Source organism: Haliotis asinina, chromosome 2 (genome assembly GCF_037392515.1).
Source record: "Haliotis asinina isolate JCU_RB_2024 chromosome 2, JCU_Hal_asi_v2, whole genome shotgun sequence".
Taxonomy (NCBI): domain Eukaryota; kingdom Metazoa; phylum Mollusca; class Gastropoda; order Lepetellida; family Haliotidae; genus Haliotis; species Haliotis asinina.
The window spans coordinates 85,823,688-85,850,335 of NC_090281.1; the positions used below are offsets into that span (position 1 = coordinate 85,823,688).

A 26,648-nucleotide genomic window follows, 5' to 3' on the forward strand; every position below is an offset into this window, starting at 1 on the left:
TTTTTTCTCTATCAGAAATACAGCTTGGGAAGTTTTGCACGTGTTAATGAGTTGTAGATTCAGTGGCACTCGTTCTTACAGACACTCATTCATATAGTGCACAAATGAATGATCGGGACGCGGCAAAGTCAAAATTATTTTTTTAATAAAAATTGTTATGCTCACAATTAAAGTGATGCACCGATGCCCGAGAAACATTTCACATTTTTATTTAGCCTCAGTTACATCATTACTCTTTTGTGCATTCATGGATCAATTCCTAAACCGGGTTCTCTGCCAGTATTCTTCAATCTTATCTTCAACTTACTTGTCATCAAGTGCAGCAAGAATCGTCAGTCAAAATTTGCGCGTTTGTATAATACACTGTAGTATAATTGCCATGCGGTTGTATAGTCGTTCTCTGCATTCACGTATTCTCTCTGGATTTAGGTCAAGACAGTTCGTCGGTACCTACCAATATTTACTCAAGGTGCTTTTACTGAATTCCTATTTAGCATTTTCCTGAATCTCGAGGATTAACTGTGTTTTCAGTTTCATGCCGCACTAAGCAATATTCCAGCTACATGGCGTTTCGAGGATTAACTGCGTCAGCGAGCAAATGTAGTTCGCGACTTAGTATATATTCCAGCATGGTCATTGGATGGACTACTTACAATAGGTCTCACATATAGTAACAGGGAACAGAACCTGAACTCTCAGTTTGACAAGCAAACGCTTGAACAACTGGGCTACATTCTATATTCCAGATAGGTTTGAATACGAAAAGAAGAGAAAAAAATTCTCAGAAGCAACATGTTTATTTTACTGAATGTCACTCAGTGTACAATGTTACATGTGGTACATAAAGAGTAATAAATACCAACACCATTTAAAGCCGGAGGAAAGACATCCACCCGTACTCCATTCTTTTACGTAGTAAATCTGCTCTAGTGGTGAGTCCTTGATTGTTTTTCAAACCTGTTAAAGTTTCTTGAATGAAATTTAGGGTGAGGTATGCATGTCAGATTGTAATTTTGGTTTTGTTAGGGGGTAGGGTACAGACGGAAGTTTTACCAAGCTGGCATAATGAAGAGTGCGACGTTAACAAACACCTGACAAGGATCATTTCCACCAATCATTCTGACCACTACTGTCTATAAGTACACTGCACCATGAAGTGAATAATTCTCATAAATAAGTCACATGGCATCCTATAAGGCCTAAGCCTAAACCTTGAAACATATATTACAATCGTAACGTACAAATGTTTATCATGAATGGGCTGGACTCGACGACACAAAGTTGACCCAGGAAGGGGAAGGCTTGGAACCTTATGTCATTGATTAAGGATCAGGTCACAACTGTGACGTCATGTCGACTGCTACTCAGTGTGCATTCCAACATCATAACAGAGACCTACGGAACAGAACTAAAGCCCGAATACTTTGTCTAAGGCTACTGTCCGAGTGAATTGGTCTTCAGTAACCCATGCTTGAAAAGTGACCAAAAACAAGATCAGGTGGTCAGGCTCGCTGACTTCGTTGACACAGGCCATCGTCTCCAAATTGCGTAGATCGATGCTCTTACTGTTGGTTTCTGGATTGTTTGGTCCAGGCTCGTTTAGACAGCCGTCATATAGCAGGAGTGTAGCGGCTAAACAACAGACCAACAAGGCCCTTTACATAAAACATACTCTCAAAGAATAATACTTAACCCCAGTCTTTTCTCTTAGAAAATCAACAATATGTTCCGTCACGGTAGACTGGACATACACATAGAGTGTATTTAATGTACTACAGGGTTATCTGTGGATTTAACTGGCCTAATTTTACCCCCACATTGTGCCTTTGGTTCAAAATTCCACCCAAGGCAGCTGTACTGAGGTTTTATGTCCTGATTTTTCACATGAACCTAATGGCTAAGGTGCTCCTGTACAAGCACTGAAATATTTGAGTGGGGAAATATTTGCGTGGGCGGGTGAGTTTTATGCTCCTTTTATGATTATTCCAGTAATATCACAGCTGGGGACATCAGAAAATGGCATCTTACATTGTATACATGTGGGGATGTGAACCTAGGCTTCCAAGTGGCTACCACACCAGTATTGAAGTAAGTTAGAGGTTAGAAATAGAGGTACAAGGTACTGTAGCTCGATGCCTTTTAATGCTGTTTCAACATATCATGGTGACTAACATATAATCTGTGTTTTAGACAAATTGGTGTGATATAAGAAATGTGAAAACCATAAAGTCTAATTCAAGAGGCTGTGAAGAAACATGAATTTCTTTATTGTCAATACCATGAGGGACAGTGAGTTGGAAAAATGTCCATTCAACATTCACACATGTAACTAAGAATAACATGATGTACAATGCACCAGATTTACACACAATTTGGCTTTACATACATGTCTTTAAGAATGTTCATTATCAAATACCAAACATTTCATATGTCAATAACTGAATTGAAACGTTTTCATGAAATTACAACCAACAAGAAAACTATCATGACAATAAGTATATAAGTGATGTATTGAACAATGTCCTATTTCGCTCTCCTCAGCAAAAAACAATGAAAAATGAACAGCTCAAGAATTGCAGGGTGCATTATCAAGATTTATCTTATGTCTGGGAATAACACTGACTTCACACACAAGGGGCCCACACCTTCTGTTTCATTATATATTGTCAGTATATGCTTCAGTGTTTTCAGGACCCATGAAGATCTGAGACTGAGGTTGGCTCTTGGAACTGCTGCTTGTTGTGGTTGATGAAGACATCTTTGCTTTGTCAACTCCCTGACCGGTAAACATGTTTGGTTATCAGGACAAGGCATCTGGCCCTGGATCTGTAGGTACATGGTTGGTATTCCAGTACAGGACACAAAATTTAATGGCTTCTACAGGTCATTGTAACCAAATTGCTTGGATTGATGCTCATGATGTCAATCACCATTCTGTCCAGCCAGACTAGTAATAGTAATTTACCTGAAATACTGGTGAGTTCAGTGATTAACAACATACAAGCCACAGTGCTGAGACGGAGTATGATCAAACCTGTATCTTTGTTGTAACAGCTCACAGTTTCTCTTCAAAGCTCCATCTCAGTATTAAGAAGCTAACTTTCTCAAATGGCTCCATGTTCATCTCAACATTTGCCTTAACCTTACATTGAAGATGCCATACTGAACACAATGTTTATCATGTGAGAAAAGCAATCACGAGATCCAGTATATTACTGTCCAAGTAAATGAAGTACTCTAGTGCCAACCGCCGCCATATAGCTGGAGTATTGCTGAGTGCGGCGTAAAATTCAACTCACTCACTCACTCTAGTGCCAAACTCATTCGTAACTACTCGTCTCTTTCCGTGACCTACAAGAAGACTCGTACCCCTCGCCATCACTGCCAAGAATTGTGGCAAACCAATCAAATCGCGCTTAGCAAAATGCATTTCAAACCATGAAAATGGCGGTACCGTTGAACTTTGAAAGTTCGCTAACTATACCAAGCACAATTTAAACATAAACTTTGAGCTTAAGGATGAACAACACTAAAACATAAAATATATATGTAAAAGTAATGACCGTATTGCTGTTTTGTCCACGGGATGTTGGAAAGAGTTATCTTTCCTTGAAATAGTACTAGACAATTTTTATATCCTTGCCCGTTTGCGCTTAGACAGGACCCAGTCATAAACATGGCCACAAGAGGGGTACAAGATGCCATCCGGCTTGCCGGGATGACGCGAGTAGTCACGAATGGTGCCAAACTATGTCCAGATTTTGATTATCTTTCACAATGTAACAATGTTCAACAAAAACCTCTGTATAAACAAACAACAAAAGTTCTATATTTGTCTCCTTGAAACAGCAACAAATGAATTCTGACAATTTACATAATATGTGCACAGTTCCACAAATAATAGATTCATTAAAGTAAAGGAAACAGTTACCCTGGTTACAGGTAGTTTCACATATTCTGATTTTGCTGAAGTGACGGATATTACTTCACAACAAGAGAATGATTGTCTGTTGTTAGATAGCAGTATCAGGTGTCATGTCTGGGAGATACAAGGCAACATACATCTGTGCACCATCTGCTGGTGAATAATAGAGAAAAGAGATAGCGTAAGAAATCATCATTACATACTCCTCAACTTTTGATAAGAGATAGTGACTAACATGTCAGTGTGCTTGATGCAAACTACTCTGCTAGGAGATACATAGAGGATACTTAACAACCATCCATGTAATAAAACTATGTAATACTAAACGAGATGATGATTTGGTATAAAATGAGTGAAGGTGCGTTTGATACTAAACATTTCATGAGTTTGATAAAAATGGCATTTCATGGAAATGAGTTTAGTATTCTGTTTATTACACTCCCACAAAAATTGAGTGAAACTGCAGTGTCATGACTCTCAGCTTTCAGTGAGTCAAGCAAGGTCTGACGCCACTGTGAATGGGGTATCAGCATTTAGACATCATAACTGTAAATCATTATCATGTCTTGCGTGTAGTGGTATTACACTAGTGTAATGTTGCTGTAAAATATTAAACTGCAGTATCTTGCATGGACAAGTACTGATAACTAAGATTTTACTATGCATTATACTACCAGACTACCAGAGAACTAGTTCTAGGTGTAAAATCATCAGCTAAGAGATCCTATAGACAAATGACCATTACCTGTCTAAGACTCAGAAACTATTGATATCTGTTAAATCATCATCTAAGAGATACTCTCTTCCTAACAACTGTGCAGTAAATTTAAGATTAAAATACTATGGCTAGGTGTAAACTCATCACACAATAATACTTCACCCAATGGTTCACAACACTAATTAGTCATAATGCATGTGTTAGCAGTGAAACCCTTCTCAAAATATCCCTCCTACAATGTACTTCATAGTGGGCCATCCTATAGGGCATAACAAGAGTTCATGGTGGGCCATACTTCAAGATGGGCATAATTTAGGTGGGACATTATTCAAGGCAGGAAATACTTGGGAGTGCTCATGTGGAAACCATGTCCTTTGAAATAGCCATGACCAACATGATAAGAGCCAAACCTGGAACAGAAGAAATCACAAGGTGAGGTGAGGTGAGGTGAGGTGAGTAGTCGCCTCTTATGACAACCATGGGTTACTGAAAATCAGTTCTAACCAGGACATTCAAGGGTCAAATGAAGTGAAGGTGTAAACTGGCATTAAATAAAATATGTGAACAATATTGCAGCTTTAGGAGGCTGCCTGTTCAAAATCAAGTCTGAATCCCTAACACTAATGGTTGATAGTGAGAGGATAATGTCATAAAAAACTGGTTCAAGCCCCATGAAGATTCTGGCTAGAACTGATCTCGTGAACTATGCCTGTTTGAACAGATGACTCTAGGGATTCACTGGCCAGTGCCACTGTCATGGTCCATGCATGTCACTGTATACTGACTGTGATGAGTGGGTGAGTGAGTCGGATTTTACGCCACTTTTAGCAACAATCCCTTAGTATCACAATGGGGACACCAGAAATGAGCTTCACACATTGTACTAAGGTGGGAAATCCACCCATGTCTTTGGCATAACAACTGAACGTTTGAACAACTGGACTACAGTATTGATTAAAACCCCTGATTTTACTGCATTAAAGAATAATCACTGACAGTCGGACAGTAACTTAGGGTATTTAGGAATGATTCTCAGGATTCTCAATGAGGAATATTCCACTCTGCATATTGAAATCTTAATGATATGGCATATCACACAACTATGACTCATATTATCTTCCTGTAAAGTAGCCGAGTCCTTACTTGGAATTAAACCGTATCCTCTTGTCCACCTTACTACCATCGATGGATGTCTTGGAATGGTCTGAGTATTTTTCTGGGTCATCGGGGATGCGGAACCTTGCTACCTGTACCTCTGTATCACTGAGACCGCCATGTGTGATCCGAGCGTATCCCAGTCTACAATCATCAAATTATAAGTGATTCAGTCATTCAGATCATCAGTCCATATCAGCAATCTTACTAACCCCTTACATGTATTTTGATCATTGCTGATCAGCCACCTTATCTACCCTTTATACATGATGTACTTAGGATACCTGTCTGGTTCAGTTATCATATTAAACTTCATATGTGATGTGTTCACACCAACAGTCCAGATCAGCCATCTTACAATAACCTATCAACTCCTTCCAAAGGCCTCTAAAAGAAGTCACCACATGTACTCTGTATACATTTATATGAAGGATAAAACACAAGGTTATGGTTGGGAAAGTAAGACCCTAGACTGGAGCTATGCACTCTCGGTCATACTTCTCCCACCCTCCGGTCTGGGGTCTTACTTCTCCCACCCTCTGGTCTGGGGTCTTACTTTCTCAACCACTACTGAAGACTTCGTTGAGAGACATATAGAAGTTGAAGCAGTAAGTAAGGATGACAATATATGGATGGACAACTTCTTTGTTGCTATGAGAGCAACGTTTCGGTGTAGGTTCTAACACCGTTGTTTGATAACACCGAAACATCACTCCCATAGCAATAAAGAAATTATTGTTCATCCATATATTGTCATCCTTCCATAACTGAAGAGGAGAGCTATTTTTTATACGTATAAACCATCAGTGATGGACAATTAGATGATCATGTAATGAAGCTTCATATTAGTCACTGAAGCGCTAGTAAAATCATAGTAATGACCTTAGTCCTAACTATGAATAGATAACTCAACCCTGGAATCTTTGTTGGCCCAGTGACCTCGTTATAAAGTGTCCACTTAATAACCTGATAGATGTATTTCAATTCCTTCTAAGCAAAACATCTGCACATCTTAAAATGATCTCTGACAATATTTTTTAAATTCATTTCAAACACTCACATATCATCTGAATTTGAATGTTGATGTCAATATAGAGTGAGGTAAAAATAAAACCGGTGAAGAGGTCTCACTTACCAAAAGTAAAACCTGGGAGAAAACAAAAAACAAACGCGTCTTTTCAGGGAAAAGAAGCCATGTCTAATATAAAGTGAAGAGCACCCTTTGGGTTTATATGTCTTCACACCACAGCTCTGATCAATCACCTTATTAACCCTTTATACATAATGTATTCACACCACCGGTCTTGATCAGTCTCATCAATGTCCTTGACCTGTCCATGGTTGATGAACTGCATGTAATCTCGACTTCTAGGCTGAGACGTCACATATCCCAGGAACACGGCAGGATTCTCACTGGATAATAACACAGGATATTTTTTAAGCAGAAATCCGAGATGAACAAACTCACTTCGGTTCGTACAACAAAGTAGCTGTCGCTCCTCCTATGATTGACACTCGTATCGTAGTGCAATGTGGAACAGGAATTTAGTTATTGCGTTTTTGTACATTATCAGCAATACATCAGCAATACATCAGCAATACATCAGCAAGATTCAGTTGGCCATAGTCACTGGTGAATGTTTCTGAAATCGTACTGAAGAAAAAATCTCAATATGGCATAGGAAGTTAAGGAATGCATCTTATTGTTGGCTTCAGCAATATTCCTGCGATTTAATAGGGAATAGCAAGAATGTAGTTTGTTAGGAATTGAACAAGGATTTTCCCCACTTCATATACATAGCCACCCCATCAAACTTAGCCTCCAGGTAACATTGTATTACATTAGACACAGAAAATGAATTTACATCTACTTTTTAAAATCAAATGATTCCAAGTGATATTTTGTGTCCATATAGTTTTATGTAAATAGCATTTGACCAAGCAATTTGGAGTTTATTTCAAACTATGTGTAGTTTAGCGAACACTTCAAAACTATGTTTGCTGAACTGTACAACAGCATACATACGCATTCCGCAGTTCATCTGAAAGGAACTTTGCCTGAAGCTCTCTATCCAGCACATCGCGGTCGTTGCCCATGTGTGTTACAACAAAGTCAACAAGTTTACCAGTGTAGTTGACTGTGGCTGTGATGGCTGGAGCAAGCTCACCTGCACAAGTTACAATCCAAATGAAATGCTATTAAAATGAAAATATCTATCCATTGCATATCTGTTCAGATGGACTATGTTTGGGTGAATGTTTTTTTTTATGCCATAGTGCGAAGCATTACAACTAAACTACAGCAGCTTGTAATGAATGGTATGCCAGTCAATGGAAGCATTATTCTTAATCAACACACCAGGGAGACATCCTATTTCTCGTCATGTCAGGACGACTGTAATCGAAGCATACACACTGACAGTGTGGGTTCGAATCCTGGATGGGACTCAACCCAACAAAAGTACCAGAATCTGTACTTTGGAAAGGCAGTGTAATCCCAAATATAACATGTCACATTTAACCTCTTTATAAATGGTATTGTGTTCATAATATTTCCAGTCAATACTAACCATGCGGGGACGGAAGGAGATGATGGGTTGACTTTACAATAGGATACTTCGACAGAATCAAATTCCTGCAGAGCAGAAAAACAAACTTGGTTTACAAGACTACCAAAATCGATGAAACTACAAGCCTGTGGGTTGAATAATACATAACAACAACAAATACCTCATAAAACACTGAATCACTGATAGTCATTTTTTGTTGAACATTGGTCTAACTATATTTCAGTTATAATATGGGATGCTGCAGGAAAGCAAAAAACAGAAGAAGGTCCGAAGGATAACAACCTGGTGATAACTTACTGCATGAGCACAGTGCAAACTAACCACAAGATCCCATGATAAACTGTGCACAATGAATTAAATTTGCACAGACTCCCCTCTTCCATCTGACCTGAATAATGTATGGCGCTATTAAAAACTGAAATATATCTAATGACAACAGCACAAGAAAGTAAATGTTCTCACCCCCACGTGTGGTCTTTAGTGGACACTCCAAAGTCAACATACATTCCCAGCCTCTCTCCCAGCCACATCCCTAGGTCATTGTTGCCTAGGAATGGCTTAGATGCATCACTCTCCAGCAATGTGATGAAGTCTGCGTCTGAAACGTGTGGAATGTCACATATACAGTTGAACCCTGTTTATCCAGATGTTTTGGTTTCACTCAAAATCATCCTGACAGCAAGATTTCTGCTTGACTTGTTTGAGTGGCACTTTAGAAGTTGAGATGTACAAATAGGACAAATTGTTATGGATAACAACTTCTTTATTGTGTGAGTGCGACGTTTCAATACATCACTCCTGCTTGAAACCAGTACAAGAATCTGTATTGAAACGTCTCACTCACTCAATAAAGAAGTTGCTATCCATAACAATTTGTCCTATAAGATGTCTGGTTAACTGGATCAAACAAGCAAGACATAAAAATTCAGTGAAAGTATGTAGTGAAATTTAACTCATGTATGTATATCAATAAACAACAGTCAATCGTAATAACAGTGAATCATCATAACATATAAGTGTACCAACAATAGACTGAAGGCAGAACACAGGTTACAAGTTGTCAGGTTGCCTAGGATGTAATCATGTGGCGCTTGAAGCTTCAGGTGGTAAAAAAATGTAAATCCATGACAAACAGTCACTCTTTTCCCAACTGCATACTCATTTTTCATTCTAAAGATACATTTCTAGCCCTGAAAACATCTGACATTATGTTGAAGTTATGCCATCTTCAGAAAATAAACTTCCAGGAGGGATCACATGACTTATGATCATGTGGCAGGCTATTTTTAACTTGCAATGTGATAGATAGTAGATGTTGATTTATAAGTGTTATATACAGTATAATTACAGTGTAGTTTACCATAATCTTACTAAACATGTGTTTTTGTTCCAGATGAGATGTTCTCACACACCCCAAATCCGAATAACAACCTAATTAACACATGTCCCTAGTGTTGTGATGGGTAATTAATCAATTCATATCAAATGCCTTCGGTGTGCACTGATCTTTCCATCCTGATAACAGGATCATTTTTCAATGGAAATCAATGGCATATTTGCCGTCTGTCTGGGTCTGGAAGCGTGGGGTCTGGTTTAGCAAGTACAATTACTGAAGGTAAGTTTCATTTCTCATAAAAATCATCAAGAAGGTGGGATATCTGGTCCTAGGAAATGCAGTTCGACTGCCCTGACAAACAGGCATACATGAGACTGGTGCAGAGAATGTGTTTACAAGAAGTAGGCAGTGCACAGCAAGAACAAACCCATTTGGTTTGTGAAAGTGAGAGCAGATAAAGGCTAGTGCAGTGCATGACGATGAAATTGATTCTGCGCGTAGCTGAACACGTCTTGCTCATAAGACTCTCACATGATCACACTTGATTGAGGACAACCTGGGGCTCCTTCGTTCACTATGGCAAGTGCCAGTGGGCAGCACTCACTCATGCTAACGGGTCAACTGTCAGGTCTGTGATCAACTTATCCTTGTTTGCCAGTAGTTGCACAAGTGAAACTGATCGTAAAAGATCTGTCTACTATCTCATCCAGATCTGAATATTTTTGGTTTTGTTTGTTTGTTGTTTAATTAAAATCACTTCTTACTTTTGAGCATGAATTGAGAAATTTTGTAATTCTAGACTTGAGAATAATTGTCAGTCATTTGCTGTGATCTTGGGACCTAATATTGGCCTCTGAGGTGTTACCTGTATCACTGAGTAATTGGGCTCCTCTCTCCAGGCTGGGCCAGCCCTTGTTATCATACCCAAAGTGGTACGTCCAAATGGCAGCCGTAAATTCATGAGGGACAGTCTACAGCACACACAAGATTATGGATTAAAAAACACATGCAAATACCCTAATGTAATTAAAACCTTTATATATTCATATGAACAGGACTTGAGGTCAGTTAATTTTTGAGAAAATACTGACTAACCATCATCAAAACTGTCCTGAAAAACTTTCATGATTTGGTAATAGAATTCACAACATGTCCGATACAGATGACACCATGAAAATGTTTCATTGCCAATCAAGATGTTTCAAAATTTGAACAATACATTGATGTCCATCCACTGTTCAAATGGGTTTACAAGACCTGTATTTCAGGTGTCACAGCTCAACTGGAATCAGGCATCCAATAATACAAAGATCTGGAATTACCTCCCATCAAAGAATGCTCACCTTGGGTGCATGGTCGAACTGATGAGGGTTATATCTTGCACCAAAGCCTCCCAGGCCCGACAACACTAGAAGAATTATCACTGAAATATACAAAAACAAACAATTATGTAACAAGCATTGTCATTAAGGTGACATAATCCCACGCCGCAAATTATCCAATCAAAACTTCAAAATTAATGAAAGTGAAGGTCATAATTTAGGATGAAGTCAAAAGTCAACAAAAACATGACCAGTCAAACTCCCTTGATATCTTGCTCTGTAGTTGTTGAAATGCACAGATATATTCCAAAATCACCTTGACCTTGCCATAAATACCTTAGTGTATGAAAAATGTAAAAACAGGAATAAAGAAATCACTTATTGAACAACATTCAAAGGAAGTCTTGAAAGTCTGTGAAGAAATTCCAGTGAACTGTTCCTGAGATATTTTGCTGACAATATTAACACGCAGTCTTTACATGCTGGTTAACATTCTGAAATCTTGACTTTGAAACTTAGGTTAGGTCACTAAAATTGTGTGGGTCCTGGGCCTTCCCTAGATAAAGCTTGGTGTCGAATATGAAGAAAATCCAGTGAAGAGTTCTTGAGGTATCTCACAAACTAGAGTAAAACATTTAAGTCCACTTGTGATCTTGAAATAAAGATCAAGGTTACCAAACCTTACTGGGATCTTTCTTATACTGTGGTGAACCTAGGTACCAAATATCAAAAGAATCCAGTTTTGAGCCTGTAGCCAGTGACGTGAATTGATTGTGACATCATCTTAGCATACGACATCTCGACAATATGTCCTCATGAAGTATATTTGGAATGTTAATTTAGTGTATCAATGATAATACTAAGTCAGCATATGCATATTAAATCGGAGGTGTTTACCTCAACACTGATTCTCTCAAAGTTTGTATGCAAACATGAAGTATAAAGGAGGGATGGAAGGGAAACAACTCTGGACAAAAATATTTCAAGCAACCCACTATTTGAATAAGTGTCTCTTAGATTATTGATAACTATTGTTCTTACTGCTAACATTTGCACTAAGTAAACTAACATGGATCCAGGGCCTTAACTGCAAGAATGAATACAAAACTCTAATTCTTGACTACTTTCAGATAGTGACCAGGAACATCAACGTCAAAAGTTTCAATTCTTTGGCTAAAATAGTTTTTGAGAAAAACTGTCACCATTGAGAAGTAAAGGTACAGAAGCAGAGACAAGGCTGATGCATGAACTAGTTCCAGTATCTCCTGGCCATTTTGTGGTGGGGCATAATGATATGGATTACCATCTAAATTGTTCCTGAAAAGCGAGAAAGGCTTTTTATTTCATCATATTTTCTTTTTTTCAGAAAAGACCATGACGTCTAACGAAATCCAATCATGAAAAAAGCAGTCATAGAGATGGGCAACTAATAAAAAAACAGCAGATTTTAATTCGTGATAAGATCACTGCAACATCAAAATCACTTACAGTTTCATCATATAACTAAATATTTGGAAATAAATCCTTCTGCCAGATACTGAATCATGTATTATGTGTGAAAATGTCCTTACAGACACTGTGTGATGTAGATGGCATCTTTGTTTTGTTGATGGTGACAAAGGCAGCTCTGCTTTCCATTATTTTACCACCTGAAGGACAACACAAACATCATAACTTAACACAGGTGTCACAACCCTGGATTTACAGTGACTTCAAATGCTTAACACTGATTTCTTCGCTATGTACACAAATATAACTAATCATATAACTTCGGCACTGACAAAATCCAGTCACTGTTAAAAAGTTGTGTAACAAAACAGCAAGATGTATCACGACAACATGTTCACTATACAATAAGTTTATTTACAAACCTTCTTTCACAATGAATCAAGACGTACCTGAATGTAGTCCAAAGAGGATCATCACCATAACAAATCCAATCAGCCAATCAGTGTGCTCCCTGGTGTACACCCCCCCAGGTACAAAGTTGTAAGCCACAGTCCACACACCAAATAATACTTCAGCAACATAGACAATCATAGCAAGTGTGAGGCTCGCTGCGGGGCAGCCAGACATCTGGTCAAATATTTTTGGCCAGACAGACATTACATACATCGCCAAGACCAGGCCACCTGAAAATATGCACATGCACATATGGACATATACTGAGCAAAACAAATTAGGGATCATAAAAAGTGTTTTATACAATGAAAATATTTACAGAAACTCAACCTTAACTAGAGAAATATCTAACAAAATATTCATGACACCTTCCATATAAAGTGAGTGAGTGAGTTAGTGTTTATTAGCAATATTCCACCAGAAACAAGCTTCACACATTGTATCCATGTGGGGAATTGAACCCAGGTCTTTGGTGTTATGAGTAGACACATCCTCCCCGCCAATTTGGATGTCTCCACATTAAAGTACCTACAGATCAAGGTTGATCTTCAACAGTAAAGTTCACTTTCTCACCTCCAAAACCCATCCACCTGGGAAGGAAGTACATCGCAAAGGAGCTGAGGAGGCCACATGCCCACCACCAGGTGGCGTTGGAGACATGGTGACACTGTGACATGTAGGTGCCGAAGGCAAGACTCAGCAGTACAAGGCCCCTGAAAACAGACAAGAACAAAACCTAAACAAGGATATTTGTATGGGTAAGACATAGTCTGAAAAACTAACGTCGAACTAGTTTCTCCATTCCTTGGTGCCAAGTTCTCTCTATCTGCAAAATAGCACATACAGTTGTTTCCTCAATTGTCGAAAAACATACTTTTTCATCTAAAAGATCATGTTCAGAGTGGGAGTAAGTGGACCAGACAATCTGGTGATCAACAGCATGACCATCGATCTGTGCAATTGGGAACTGAAACATGAGTCAACCAAGTCAGCAAGCTTAACCACCTGATCCCATTAGTCACCTCTTACAAACATAGTCGTCTTTGTACTTAGGTTTACTTCCCTCAAAACAAAGCACCTGGGAGACCGGACCCAGTCAGTGCAGGTGGGTGTCCGCTCAAGTATAAGAAAGACTTATCATTGGTTGGTTGATCTGCTAATATGCTGAGGGCATATTGTGTGTATTTAGAGATGATGTGTTTGATAGGCATTTTAGAAGTATAATGAATAATAAGTAAGTAAGATTGATTATGGATAACAACTTCTTTTATTGTATATGATGCAAGGCTTCATACGGATTCATATACCGCTGTCAAGCAAGAGTGACAACGGTATAAGAATCTGTACCGAAACATCACATCATATACAAAAGAACAAGTGAGTGAGTGAGTGAGTGAGTGAGTGAGTTGACTTTTACGCCGCACTCAGCAATATTCCAGCTGTATGGCGGTGGTCTGTAAATAATCAAGTCTGGACCAGACAATCCAGTGATCAACAACATGAGCATCGATCTGCGTAATTGGGAACCGAAGACATGTGTCAACCAAGTCAGCGAGTCTCTTACGACAAACAGAGTCACCTTTTATGGCAAGCATGGTAAAAGAGCAAGTTGTTATCCATAAAGAATGTATATAGAGATGTTGGATTTTGTAAATACATGCTCTCTGCTCTTGTGTTCGATCCAATCAACAAATACTGAGATGGTGAACTACTGCATGGCTGGAAACAGTCGTACATCAAAGTACAAAGCAGAACTTGACACTGACAATGTGAGTTTGCACCAGTTTCCGCCTGATCCAGTCATTGAAGAATAACTGATGCAGTTTGTTTGTATCACACCTGCCTGTCTGTGTAATTACATAATGTGACAGAGACAGAACTCGTTTGCATGAGTTCAGTGTATTTTGTTAATGGTGTATAGCCTGATAGGTGTTAATGCATGTGGTCAATGACTGAAGTACACATAGGTGTCATCAAACAAACAATAATGTACAAAAACAATGAGATGCATACCATTAGAATCCTAAGAAAGCCCATGCATAAGTTCAGTGAATTCCACAAAGAGTATTTTGTGGAAAAGTGGATAGAGTACATTCCCTGTTTTTCGTATGCACTGACACAGAGGGTAACCTACATAATACTATATGATGGGGGTATAAAAATGCTGAGAAATGATATTATATAATATGTTTATATAAAATATATAATATAAAACAGTAAATCAAACAGTGTAACCCTGGCGACCATGGTTACCATTGTTACAGTTGCACAACACTCACCCCCATGGGTAAGGCATAGGACCAGGGTCAGGGTAGCCTTTGACCACCCATCTGAGTATCAGTGACACCTCCCCAAAACAGGCGTGTGTCACATACAACAGACTGCCAAAAGCAAGGGATGCTGGAATCCAATACGGCCGGTCAGCTCTGGATAAGCGTTTTGAGCCATTTTCGATTTTGTCATCACCTAAAAACAAGAATCCTATGGTTAAAGATCAGTCTGAGATGCCAACAATTTCCAGTCAAATATGGTATACACTGGTAAGTTGTTTATGCCTGGATTGAATACTTCTTGAGAAGCTGAGAATAAAACCACCAAGTGCAATTAACTGCATTAAAAATACCGTAGCATCACGGCCAATGTACTCTAGTGCATTATTACATTTTTATACTAAACATTTGTACATGCATAAATGAACTTATTACTATTGAAAACAACACCAGTTAAATGCTCTTGTACACTGTCCCTGCTGTATAGGTCAGCACCACATTGATGACCAATATTTATTTACTATTTTCTGCTTTTTATTCTTTGCAGGTGTTTTCATTTCTCACAATTACCCGACACAATCTGATCAAGTGCGGCAATAGCACCAAGAGAGATAACTGCCGTGTTTGTTGAATTTGACCACCAGGTTGGGACAAATGATGTCAGCCATATCCGACTGGATAGGAAGGCAAACATTCCTAACATCAAGCTCCAGTAGAACTGGGACCTGAAAAACACATACACAAAAAAAATCTTAGATAATGAGTTTGAGCACATGGACTACAAATTATCAATCTCATCAGATTAACTTTCGAAAAAACATCTGTAGTGTTTAATGAATTCTAAGCAGCAAATCACCCAAACAATTACTACAGGACGAGATAAATTTGATAACAAAGAGAAAAGGGTGATGGTTTATTGGTAATTATAAATTGTTGAGTCAACAAGGTTCAAAATTTGAGGATTACAGCTTAAGGAAAAAATGTTTTTGTAGCAAGCTAACTGAAACCTTCGTTAACCAATCACTGACCAGTGAAGTGATATCACACTTCATTTCCCCCATCTCCCATCGGGGATCTAGTGAATATCAGCTCATATACCTGATCCTTGTACTTGGGCTGAACAGCAGGGCTGCCATCACCAGTGTGGCTGTTCCTGATCCGACAGCTAGCACCACCAACCGCGACAGAGTTGTTGGCATCTGAAAGGATGCCAGGCATCCTACACACACAAGCCGCAGCAGACCAAGGACCCATCGGTTCTGTATCAGGCACAGGAAACCGGGAATGACGCAGAATATGGGACAGAACCACACGGCAGCGAAGGCTTCATATCCTGATATCTCCAGCTCATTAAGAGGGTAGAACCAGATCATAGGAGCTAGTCCCTGGAACAAGCTCCAGAACACAAAGCCTGGAAACAATAACAAACTATATTTAGTCTTTTAAGAAATACCGGTGTAACAAGTAGAGGCGAGAAAGAAACGAGGTGCCTTGTGTCACATGAATTTTGTGTTCTCATGTTTGAATTCTGGGACCATCTGTATCATAATTCTCACCATTGAGATCTAGTCTGTCTCATGGGTCCTGAACTTCCTTATTTTCCCTTCTGCCTAGCCCTCCCTAAAGTGACACAGTCCAAAATGAGGCAAATCTAGATATCCTCAGGTTCAGGACCCCCCTACTCACTATAGCTAGTTTTCTATTTGAAAGGGATTATTTGTTTCCATCCAAATTGTACATACATAAAGACTAAGCATTAGTCTACCTTATGATAATGACACTAGTTCAATTACATTACCCTAAAACTGCATGATTAATTTCATCCCTAGACAAAACTTAATCACTCAATAAATGTAATTTTGATAATAACAAATAAACCCATTTAAACTGAAAAGGATCCCCAGTGATATTGAAATCTAGGCTTGCTTATTTAAGCATGTGTTAAGTCTTTAGCATTGCAGGGAGGGCTAGGGAGCAATGAAAATAATGTAGTTCAGGGACTCTGAGCCAGACTATTTCACCCCATGAATAACTACATATCTGCTCATATGAAATAAGCATAGTTACCACAGTTACCATAATGAATATTCAATTGTTACACCTAAAAGTAGAAAATAAAACCAGTATTTTGTATTAGTGACAGGTAAATGGAATCATTTGAGCGAGCATGCCAACATTCAGTTTCAACAAGTATAGTTAGTATCAAGCTGAAGGTAGCTGAAGGTAGGAGATTCAACCATAACAAACCGCACATGACAAGTCTAGTAATATGATATGACATATCAGCAATTGTCTTGCGCCCCACTGCACCGAGTGCACGCCCTGACTGGGCAGACCTTAGTCTCACAGTCCCTGAGTTGTCACTTCCACTCAGCCAACTGACATTGCTTCAGCTCTGCATGAAGCAAGTCAGGATAAACAGAGTTTCTTTTCAAACAGGTGTTGCAAATTCTGTCAAAATTATGTTTGTCCTTGAAAAAGAATTTGACCAGAAAAACATGCATAGGATAGTGTGCAGTTTTCTTTACAGGGATTTGGAATGGATTTTAGAAAAAATAATTACTTTGTGCAAAGGCTATATTATTTCAACATTTTCTTAAATTTGTTGATAATTTAACATATTTAACATTGAATTCAGTTGAATAATTGTTGAATCTGTTTCCTATTCCACCAACGTCAAGATATTGTTGGAGAAATTTAAGTCTCTGAAAAGCAAAGACATGATTAATAACCTCTTGATCTGGGTGAAAAATTGTATCATCTGACTTGGGACTGTTTATGAGCATTTGCTATGGAATCAAATATCAGATATTAAGAACACTTTGATAATCACTGACAAATAAGAACCAGGGCAGGAATGTGCATACTCATCTATCTGAACTTTTGAAGTGTATACAGTCTAAGTAAACTTATCCTCAGTTCTTTTCGTTACACTCCACTACTGAGTCTAACTAAACCTTATGGGAGGTCGCGTCAGGTAACCTTTGAGACTGACCAATCAGAACACAGCTTACCAAATCGCGAAAGTGGACATTCGCACATACCTTCTGAACTTTTTCTCTCGAAACCCAAACGATTCTGAATGCTATTTAGCGTACGCTTGCTTCCAGGTGATGCACACGGCCTACGTACAACCTTGACAACAGAGAGTTAACAGTCGCTGAAAATAGTTTTTGGGCAATATTCAAGGATGTTATCTTGCGGAAATATTAGCTAATGGTAACCATGTCAACAGAAACCCCAACGCGTATATACTGCAGGTCAAATAACAGTGTTATATGTGGATTTTTGTTTGTGGAGAGATCTGTGTCAGTGGCCTGAATATTTTGAAAGTCCCTCCGATCCCTAAATAGTAGCCGTTGTCTGATTGGTTAAATCTATTTAACCGTCTCGCGTTTGGATGGCCATTTGTCGATCAAAGGCTACCTGACGCGACCTTCTACTAGGTTTTGTTAGACTCAGTGGTGGGATGTAACGAAATACACTGAGACTAAGTTTACTTAGACAGAAGTGTATAAAGTTTGTAATTGCCTACACAATAATGACAAAATGTTTAGGAGCATTAAGAATCTTACAAATAAATAAGTTTAGTCTGTTATACTTGAAAGAAACAACAAACGAGCCACTCAAACCGTCAGTTATAGTCCAAAGGACAAAAGATAAACTTTTTTCACTAGTTCTCATAGCTTGTATCTAATACTGTTTGGGGCAGACAAATATGTTTACTTTTTGACGCTTTTGGTTTTATGAAATTCCACTCCATATCAAAACTAAGAACAGGTTCACAAGCACATCCCCAAGCATGCTAAAATACTACATATCAATGAGGACTACCATTACTGGAGTATCACTTGTCCCTTGTACAAACTAGCTGTACAAGTTGGTAGGACTAGTGTTAATTTCAAAGGCTGGTTGGATGTAAAAACGACCATTGAGAATTTTACACTATTTCCAGCAAACAAATGTTTTAAACCTTTTCAATTATCTTTATTGATCTGGTGAATCACCAGCTAGATTGTTCAGTTTGTTCCGTATAATGTGTTTGAAACATACAACTTATAATAACACACACGTAAACTTTGGATGGCAATACAGGGGTGCAATACAGATGATGGGGTCAAATGCCGTATTGCATCCCAGATTCTGTATTGTATCCCTGCCGGTTCTACTTTCTTGAAAGCTCATTAAAACAGATAAGAGGGTATATAATAAATATAGAATGTCATACTTAGTTATTAGTGCATTTGGATATTTGGTACTGAACGAGAAGACGTCATGGGAGCAGAGAAACAACTTCTCCTTCAAACATCTTCTCGTTCAACACAACATCCAAATGCACTAGTATAACGTTCACAAGCAAATTCAAATGATACTCATTGGATAGTAGCCAATCTACAGTGGGGACTGTCCATACATTTGAGAAGTTATTTATTAAGTCAACAAGTCCTTGATTTGGCAAGTCTGTATTGCCACACCTGAAAACACAGTAATGTCCGGGACTTATTAGTCAACAGAGTGATGATACAGGTGGAGACATACATTTCCGAGATGCCAACACCAAAGTGTTGCAAATAGTAGTTTCAGCTTTCAAAATTAGTAGTTTGACCATAATATTAGAAGTTAACTAAATAAACAAAATCATGATGGATTCTGACAATAAAAATGAATGATATTATCAGCTTTGCTAACATTAAGCTTGCTACTTGCAATCATTCCATTCGAAATATGTCATTAAATAAGATGAATGGACAGTACGTAAGTCCGAAAATGCATTTCATCATTGAAAATATATGTTTTTGTCTATATATCCGAATTTTAATGCATTTTGTTCAAATTTCGTAGGATTTCTAGTGGAATCGTACTGGCGTAGTTTGAAGTTAAATTTCATAGTGACTACGATAAAATCATAGAGGTTGGCATCTCTGACATTTGTATTTCATCTTCAGCAAATAGCTGCACACAGCCTGCTGAGGTTATACTTGTTGAGTTTTGTCAGCTGAAGGCACCTAAAGCACTTCGTGTAAAGTCTGCCACAGATGAGACTCTTGCACCATAAGGTTTGGACTGCAGTAAAAAAATGTCACACAAGGCATCGTATATACTGGTGTAATGTAGATTGATTTAAGTGTTGGAGCCACGTAACAGAAATTATTGATATGAGTCAGCTTGCCTAGATCAAGCATGAAAAGCATCAATAAAAATGTTTCCAAGTGTGTCTGGAAACATTTTACATATGGAAATCACTCCATCTTGAAAAGGAACTAAGAATATTTGAAAAATATATACTGTAAATCAATAAAATAATGCAAGATACTTTTTATGCAAAAAAACCAGCTATATCTGACGTGCATTAATAAATCTCGCATATATATTGTCTCTTGCACTTGATATTGTCATTACTAGAACTAGTTTACATTGTTTGAACTCACTGGACCGCGTTTAGCAGACCTGACAACTGCCATCCCCGTAAGAATATGCAATGATTTCTTGCTTACTACCCAGCGAGAATGAACAGGTTTCATGAAGCTAATCATCAAATCAACGCTTTGTTATTATCGTCTTTTGAGTTTGAAATGTCACAAACTGAGCTCACAAACAAACATGGCACTTTTGCCCTGTTACTTGCGTGATGGTGTCTATTGACTGTTGAACAATCGTCTGTACATCCCAAAGTTTGAATGTTACATTTTGCCCGACAACATCCGATGAGATCGTCCTCTCTACTTTTAATTACTAGTACTAACAGTTGAAAGGTAAACCACCTTTGATCCAATCGCCCATGTGTTCATGGGAATTAAGATGTTTATACTAGAGTCGGATTAATCATATATCCCAAACTGGTGAGTGTAGTCTTTAGTGTAACATGTCATAATTGGGATTTCACTTTAAGGTACATATTCTAGTACCTTTTTGGTTGAGACCCATCCAGGATTAGAACCTGTACCCTCAGTGCCAGGCACCTAATCGCCAGCACACACAGTTAGCCACCGTGACTTCCACAACCCTTACCTTGTTTCCAATTTCCAGATTTGTTTTCAACATTATAGAATATGTTTGCCACCTTATTTTGTGATAACACAATGCCATTCAGAGAGTGGTCAAATGTAACATGCGTTGTACTTGGAATTACACTTTCTTATTAAAGTACAAATTCTAGCACTTTTTGGTTGAGTCCCATACAGCCACACACTTGGAAGTCACAGTGGCCGAGCGGGTTAGGCAGCTGCTTTTGTGTGCTGACGATTAGGTGCCTGACTCTGAGGGTGTGGGTTCAAATTCCATATGGGACTCAACCAAAAAAGTACCAGAATTTGTACTTTACTGAGAAAGCGTAATTCCTAATTATGACATGTTACCTTACTTTGTGACTGTTTTACCATGTTTACCGATAAACTTTTCCTCCAAAACTTAGGGTTTGGTTAGGTTTTTGGGGTAGAGTTTTAGAGTTAGGGTTAGGTTTGGGTTAGAGTATGGGTTTGGGTTAACCTGTCTTTCTTTTCCTGCCTGGGTGGTGAACATACCCTAAAGAGGGCTCCATATTGCTGGCTTAAAGGGTCACTGATGCAAGGCTAATAATGTTTCTTGCCAAAGGTCTAATTACGAAACCAAGCTGCAAATTGGTCAGCACCCGCTCCCTTGACCATGAAGGGCAAAGGGTACTGGGCTCCTGTCCAGATTGGCAGAATTTCTTCACCTTAAACAGTCAGGAGGTCGGATGCCCATCACATGCCAATATCTAAAAATATCCATGGTATTCCTTGCCTGATTATAACAAAATATCCCAGCAGTGTAGTTTTGTTTTCTGATATCTGGATGGTATAGTGACTGATCCAATTTGATCCTATTTCTGTGTTTTTACCTTGGTATCAAATCATGTCATGTGAAAGTATGATGTCTACAGGCACGTAGTAAGTCATTTGTTTCATATAAGTCCGAAAGAATGTAAAGCTTTATATTTAGATAGTTTTGAGGGTTGGCCCAGCTGTCATAGCAAAAATCATACGTAAATTTTGGTAGCTATGGTAGCTATCCTGGTTTATCATCCATGATAATAAAACCACACAGTTGATTTATTTGAATTCGTAAACTAAAAACTGCGACTTTGCCATTGGTAGAGACATCTGAAAATTTTCTTATGTAAAAGAACTGATTACACCTATTTACCCAAGTACACAGCAAATGCATGCATGTATTTCTTAAGTAACAATGAAGTTCCGCTAATATCCTCAAAAAAGTTTCCGCCCATAAGTGTTTTCAGACTGCATGAGACACACAGAGATTACATCTTCCTTGCTGTAACTAACATTTGATGGCATAAACCTACACATGTTATTTGTCATCATTCACTTGATGATCAGTTAATGAATTTATAACAGGATTAATTAGTGGTGACACCACTCAGGTTCCCTTTCAACAAAGGTTCCCATTTGGCATTTCACCTGTGTGGAGTAAATAATCAACATTATTAATTAAGGTCTGATGTGGCAAATGTATTACATGTTATGTAATATGTGCATGTAAGGGTCAAAGGATTAACCGATAACACACTGATTGATTAATTACTTTTATCTTCTACAGCAGATCTGTCAAAAGGCAGTGTGTGTAGATGTACTAATTAATACTGAATACACCCTGTCATAAAGTGCGAGTGTAAAAACAACATCCTCCCTTCAAAGAATTAACCACCATTGCGTTGATTGATTGATTGCTCATTATTGGTTAACTAAATTACTTAGAATGGCGGACATCATACAATTAGTTGCCAGTTGTGCTATCTTGGGTGACCAATGAGAGGATTATCAGGTTTTCAGCAAATTAGACTGTTGAAAGACACACGGCATAGAGCATGATTATTTACCAGGTGCAAATGAATGGAATACGATTTCCCTTATGTAGATATTGATGATACATTCCTGAACAAGGCACTAGCCTGACATTGTTGCTATAACATTGGCCTGTCTTAAATTCACTATTTGCATTTTGTTTTAATTTATTTGTTGTAGCATTCAGCAGAATCTATCTGACAGAAAACACACACTAGATCGCTCATAGGGCATGTGTGAAATAGGATCCACATTGGCAGTCTATACAATGTTTAAATGTTACAGTCATGTTAGAATTTTACTATGAGTATAAGCAAACCGTGTGTTCTTTTATTAATTTTCAAAATCATACAAATATGACAATAAACTAGTTAAGGCTATGAGACAAAATATAAAGAGGTACATTGGCTTCGTTATTTTTCCATCCTAATACTTTTTTACCATTTCTACCACTGGCAGATGATTAACCTTCAAAGTGTTTCATTTGTTTTCATAATAAATTTGTAATGAAGTAAAAATGACTTCACCTTAGTTGATCTGTCTATAATTAAACTCTCAATTATACATACGGGTGTACAACAGAGGTCACTAACCAGTCACAAATTCTGGGATATCATTCGGGTACTCACAGGAGAAAAACAATAGCAAAAGGAACAACCAGTCCATGGAAATTGCTCCGCATCAGTACCCCTTTAACTGTATTCATCTACCAAAGATAACTGTATCTGTGGAAAGAGTTCCTTTTGTTCACCCATATTCTTTCGTCCTCAGATTAAGAGAGGCAACACTACGTGGTTCAACAAGATATATATTGTACTTGATTTGTGGGCTTTCAGTTATTTGTTTTGAGTCCTCTAGTAATTGTTGTATTAGGTTTTGGAGGAACTCTTCCCCTATCAGTCACTGAAGTCATATTTGTTGATGTTGAACCAGAGACCTTATAGATGTTGAACCAGAGACCTTATAGATCTAATAGATAATCTATTATATGGTCTCTGCTTGAACAAATTCGATAATGCCTGAAATATTGACATTTCTGTAATGAACCGCTGGGTTGAAAACATAGGTTTCATCACTAAATATGTGTCTTCAGCTGGAAATGAACAATAGCTAGCTCGGCACTGCTGTAGATTTATCGTGTAGTGATCAACTACACGAGGTCACCAGCTACTTTCAATAGCTCGGAACAGCGGTTCTCAGCGGTTGACGGCACGACTCTGAATCCATCGCACCGGCTACTCGACCCTTTGTAACACCATCAATGCGATAACACCAGTTATATGACTGTCAGTCGGAATACCAAAATGCTAAAGACATAAAAGATACAATCCCCTGTCTGCTAAAGACTCCATCCCCCACTGACTGAAACAGCCACGAGCAGAGTTACCTGCCTTTGCCGTTCGTCCAACTTCCTCGTTTCAGTGATGTTTCATCTATTCGTGGCTCGTTTACGGAGGATGTCATTTAGAAATTATTCCTATTCCGAAAATCATACCGTTAATAGTGTCCCTTATAAGTGTCTTCGCACTTGTTGTCTGCAGATCCACCATTTTTGCACGTTCGTCTTTGCCGCTTGTCTTCTTTCGCGGAGCTCCCTCCGCCATGCTTGTCTCTATCGTTGTTCGATTTGCTTTGCAGAACCAGTCCAGCGACGCGAGGGGCCCTCTTTGGGTTGTCGGGACAATGAGTATTAAGATAAAAATAATTTGAGGTAATGGTTGATGACTAGCATTTTTCTTCAGGGAACAGGTCAAAATGGCCACACGACAAAATGGCCACACTAACCCTAGTCAAAATGGACATAACAAAAGGTCAAACTGGCCAGAAAAAAGGTCAAAATGGCCATACATTATTTTATTATATTTCAATACTCATGACATTTGTATTATTTGATATCAAAGTGTAAAAGTGAGAAAAGGAGTTATCAGTGTATCAGACAATACTCGATATTCATTGCACATACACAACTCATGTTAAAACAAATAACAAATATATATGTATGTTCTTTATTCGTGTACAAGCACCTATTCACTGTTTACTTTTACTGTTTATCAGTTACTTCAAGTCAGAATCTTGATCTTCTAATAGTCCAGTCAGCTGTTCCGTTTAGTCAAACATTTGATCATTCCAATAGTCCTCCTGAAGCTTGGCCATGGCTGCCTCCTTCGCCTGAAAAGTATAAGTACGATAACAAGTTACAAGTTAATTGTTCATCATATTGATTTTTCCGTAACATGTGTTTGTAAAGGCGCAATTATACCCTGAGAAACGGCCAGGATAAAGACAAATCCTATGTCTCTGAATCAGGGAGGCTTGATTATCCCTGATGAATCTATAATTTTGGTTTTTGTTTGTTTTTATGGTAACAAACAAACCCGTTTTAATTTGAAAAAGAGCAACAGGGAGATCAGAAATTCAGATCCAGCATTGCTTCATTTAGGGCTTTAGCATTGCAGAAAGAGTTTGGCAAAAGGGCAAATAATGTGGTTCAGGGACTGACGGTGAGACGGACTACCTAGGATGTGTTAATACTTGATGATGTTACGTCTGGATTAATTGGACACAGGAGTGAAAAGACTTGCACATTGTACATGATATAGTAAGTAAATCGATAGGCTTCTATCTCTTTCTCACTTTGAGTAAACACGTCCCGGCGGAATCAAATGGAAAAAAGTTCATTTCAACATGAGTGAAATGTTGTGGCACGTAAAGAAGAGTTGTTGTCGGGACAATGGTTTACTTTTTCCCCGGTGCACTCGATCATACAAACGCATTTCCAGTACACACTTGTAACACCCGTGCGTTTCTACAATTGTAGCGTACGTCTGTGGTGCCCTTACGTCTCCCCGGTATGTGCGATCAGCTTCCAGAAGCGGATCCTGCACAACCACTGACAATTCACTATGCCAGCAGTACCAAAGAAACATGTCTAATGCCAGTTTCATGCTACAGTCTATGTAGTGACTGTTTATACGATGTACACCTACTGAAAATGCACACTGTGGTGAGTGAGTGAGTTCATTTGTCCACTAAAAGAATGAGCGTCTGTAGGAATGAGTATGTCCACAACTCATTAACACGTGCTAAACTTCCCAAGCTGTATTTCTGAGAAAAACATGTGTTCCTCCCTCGCAATTTTTGTTTTTTAATCAAGTCCTGACGCCCTCGACACTGTTGATAAAAACGTGCCCGAGAAACATTTAATGTTTTTTGCAGCTTATGAATGTCAGCTTCTGCAGTGAGCGAGTTAAGTTTTATGCAGCCTTTAGCAATATTCCAGCTATATCGAGGCGGGGGACACCAGAAATGAGCTTCACACATTGTTCCCAAGTGAGGAATAGAACCCGGGTCTTCGGCGTGACGAGTGAACGCCATAACCACTGGGCTATCAAACCGCCCAGTATGACGAACACGACGTTTCAGAGTATATTCTTACCCCTTCACCAAGTCAGCTGAAACTCGGGAACAGATACCTACATACCTACACACCTACATACCTACAAATACACTTGAAAACAGTGATAACATTACAAAGGTGAACACTTGAAGTTAAGTCAGAAATTAAAACATTGTTATTGGCAGTACAGAAATGGAGGCCAAGAGTAAATCCAGACGTGAATAGTACTG

At 38.5% G+C, this 26,648-nt stretch overlaps 1 protein-coding gene across 1 annotated transcript; it reads right to left on the minus strand.

Moving 5' to 3' along the window:
• Nucleotides 1-783: 783 nt before the first annotated feature.
• On the minus strand, nt 784-24,654 carry LOC137274495 (PGAP2-interacting protein-like). The gene is made up of 15 exons (XM_067807712.1): nt 24,517-24,654; nt 16,297-16,609; nt 15,769-15,923; nt 15,208-15,394; nt 13,502-13,641; nt 12,925-13,158; nt 12,598-12,675; nt 11,048-11,127; nt 10,570-10,675; nt 8,831-8,966; nt 8,369-8,433; nt 7,825-7,966; nt 7,062-7,211; nt 5,787-5,942; nt 784-5,053 (listed from the first exon to the last, which is right to left on the minus strand). Exons 1-15 carry the CDS (start codon nt 24,623-24,625, stop codon nt 4,972-4,974), a joined length of 2,133 nt encoding a protein of 710 aa, XP_067663813.1. The 5' UTR covers nt 24,626-24,654; the 3' UTR covers nt 784-4,971.
• Nucleotides 24,655-26,648: the final 1,994 nt, after the last annotated feature.

What these genes read in the sequence shown, in the direction of transcription:
- LOC137274495 (XM_067807712.1), bottom strand. Translation starts at nt 24,625, where the DNA reads ATGGCGGAGGGAGCTCCGCGAAAGAAGACAAGCGGCAAAGACGAACGT. An exon ending in CCTATGCCTTACCCATGGGG is followed by an intron (nt 13,642 to 15,207) that starts GTGAGTGTTGTG and finishes GTCTGTTTTCAG; the next exon opens with GGGCCTTGTACTGCTGAGTC. An exon ending in CCAATTACTCAGTGATACAG is followed by an intron (nt 8,967 to 10,569) that starts GTAACACCTCAG and finishes CACACGTTTCAG; the next exon opens with ACGCAGACTTCATCACATTG.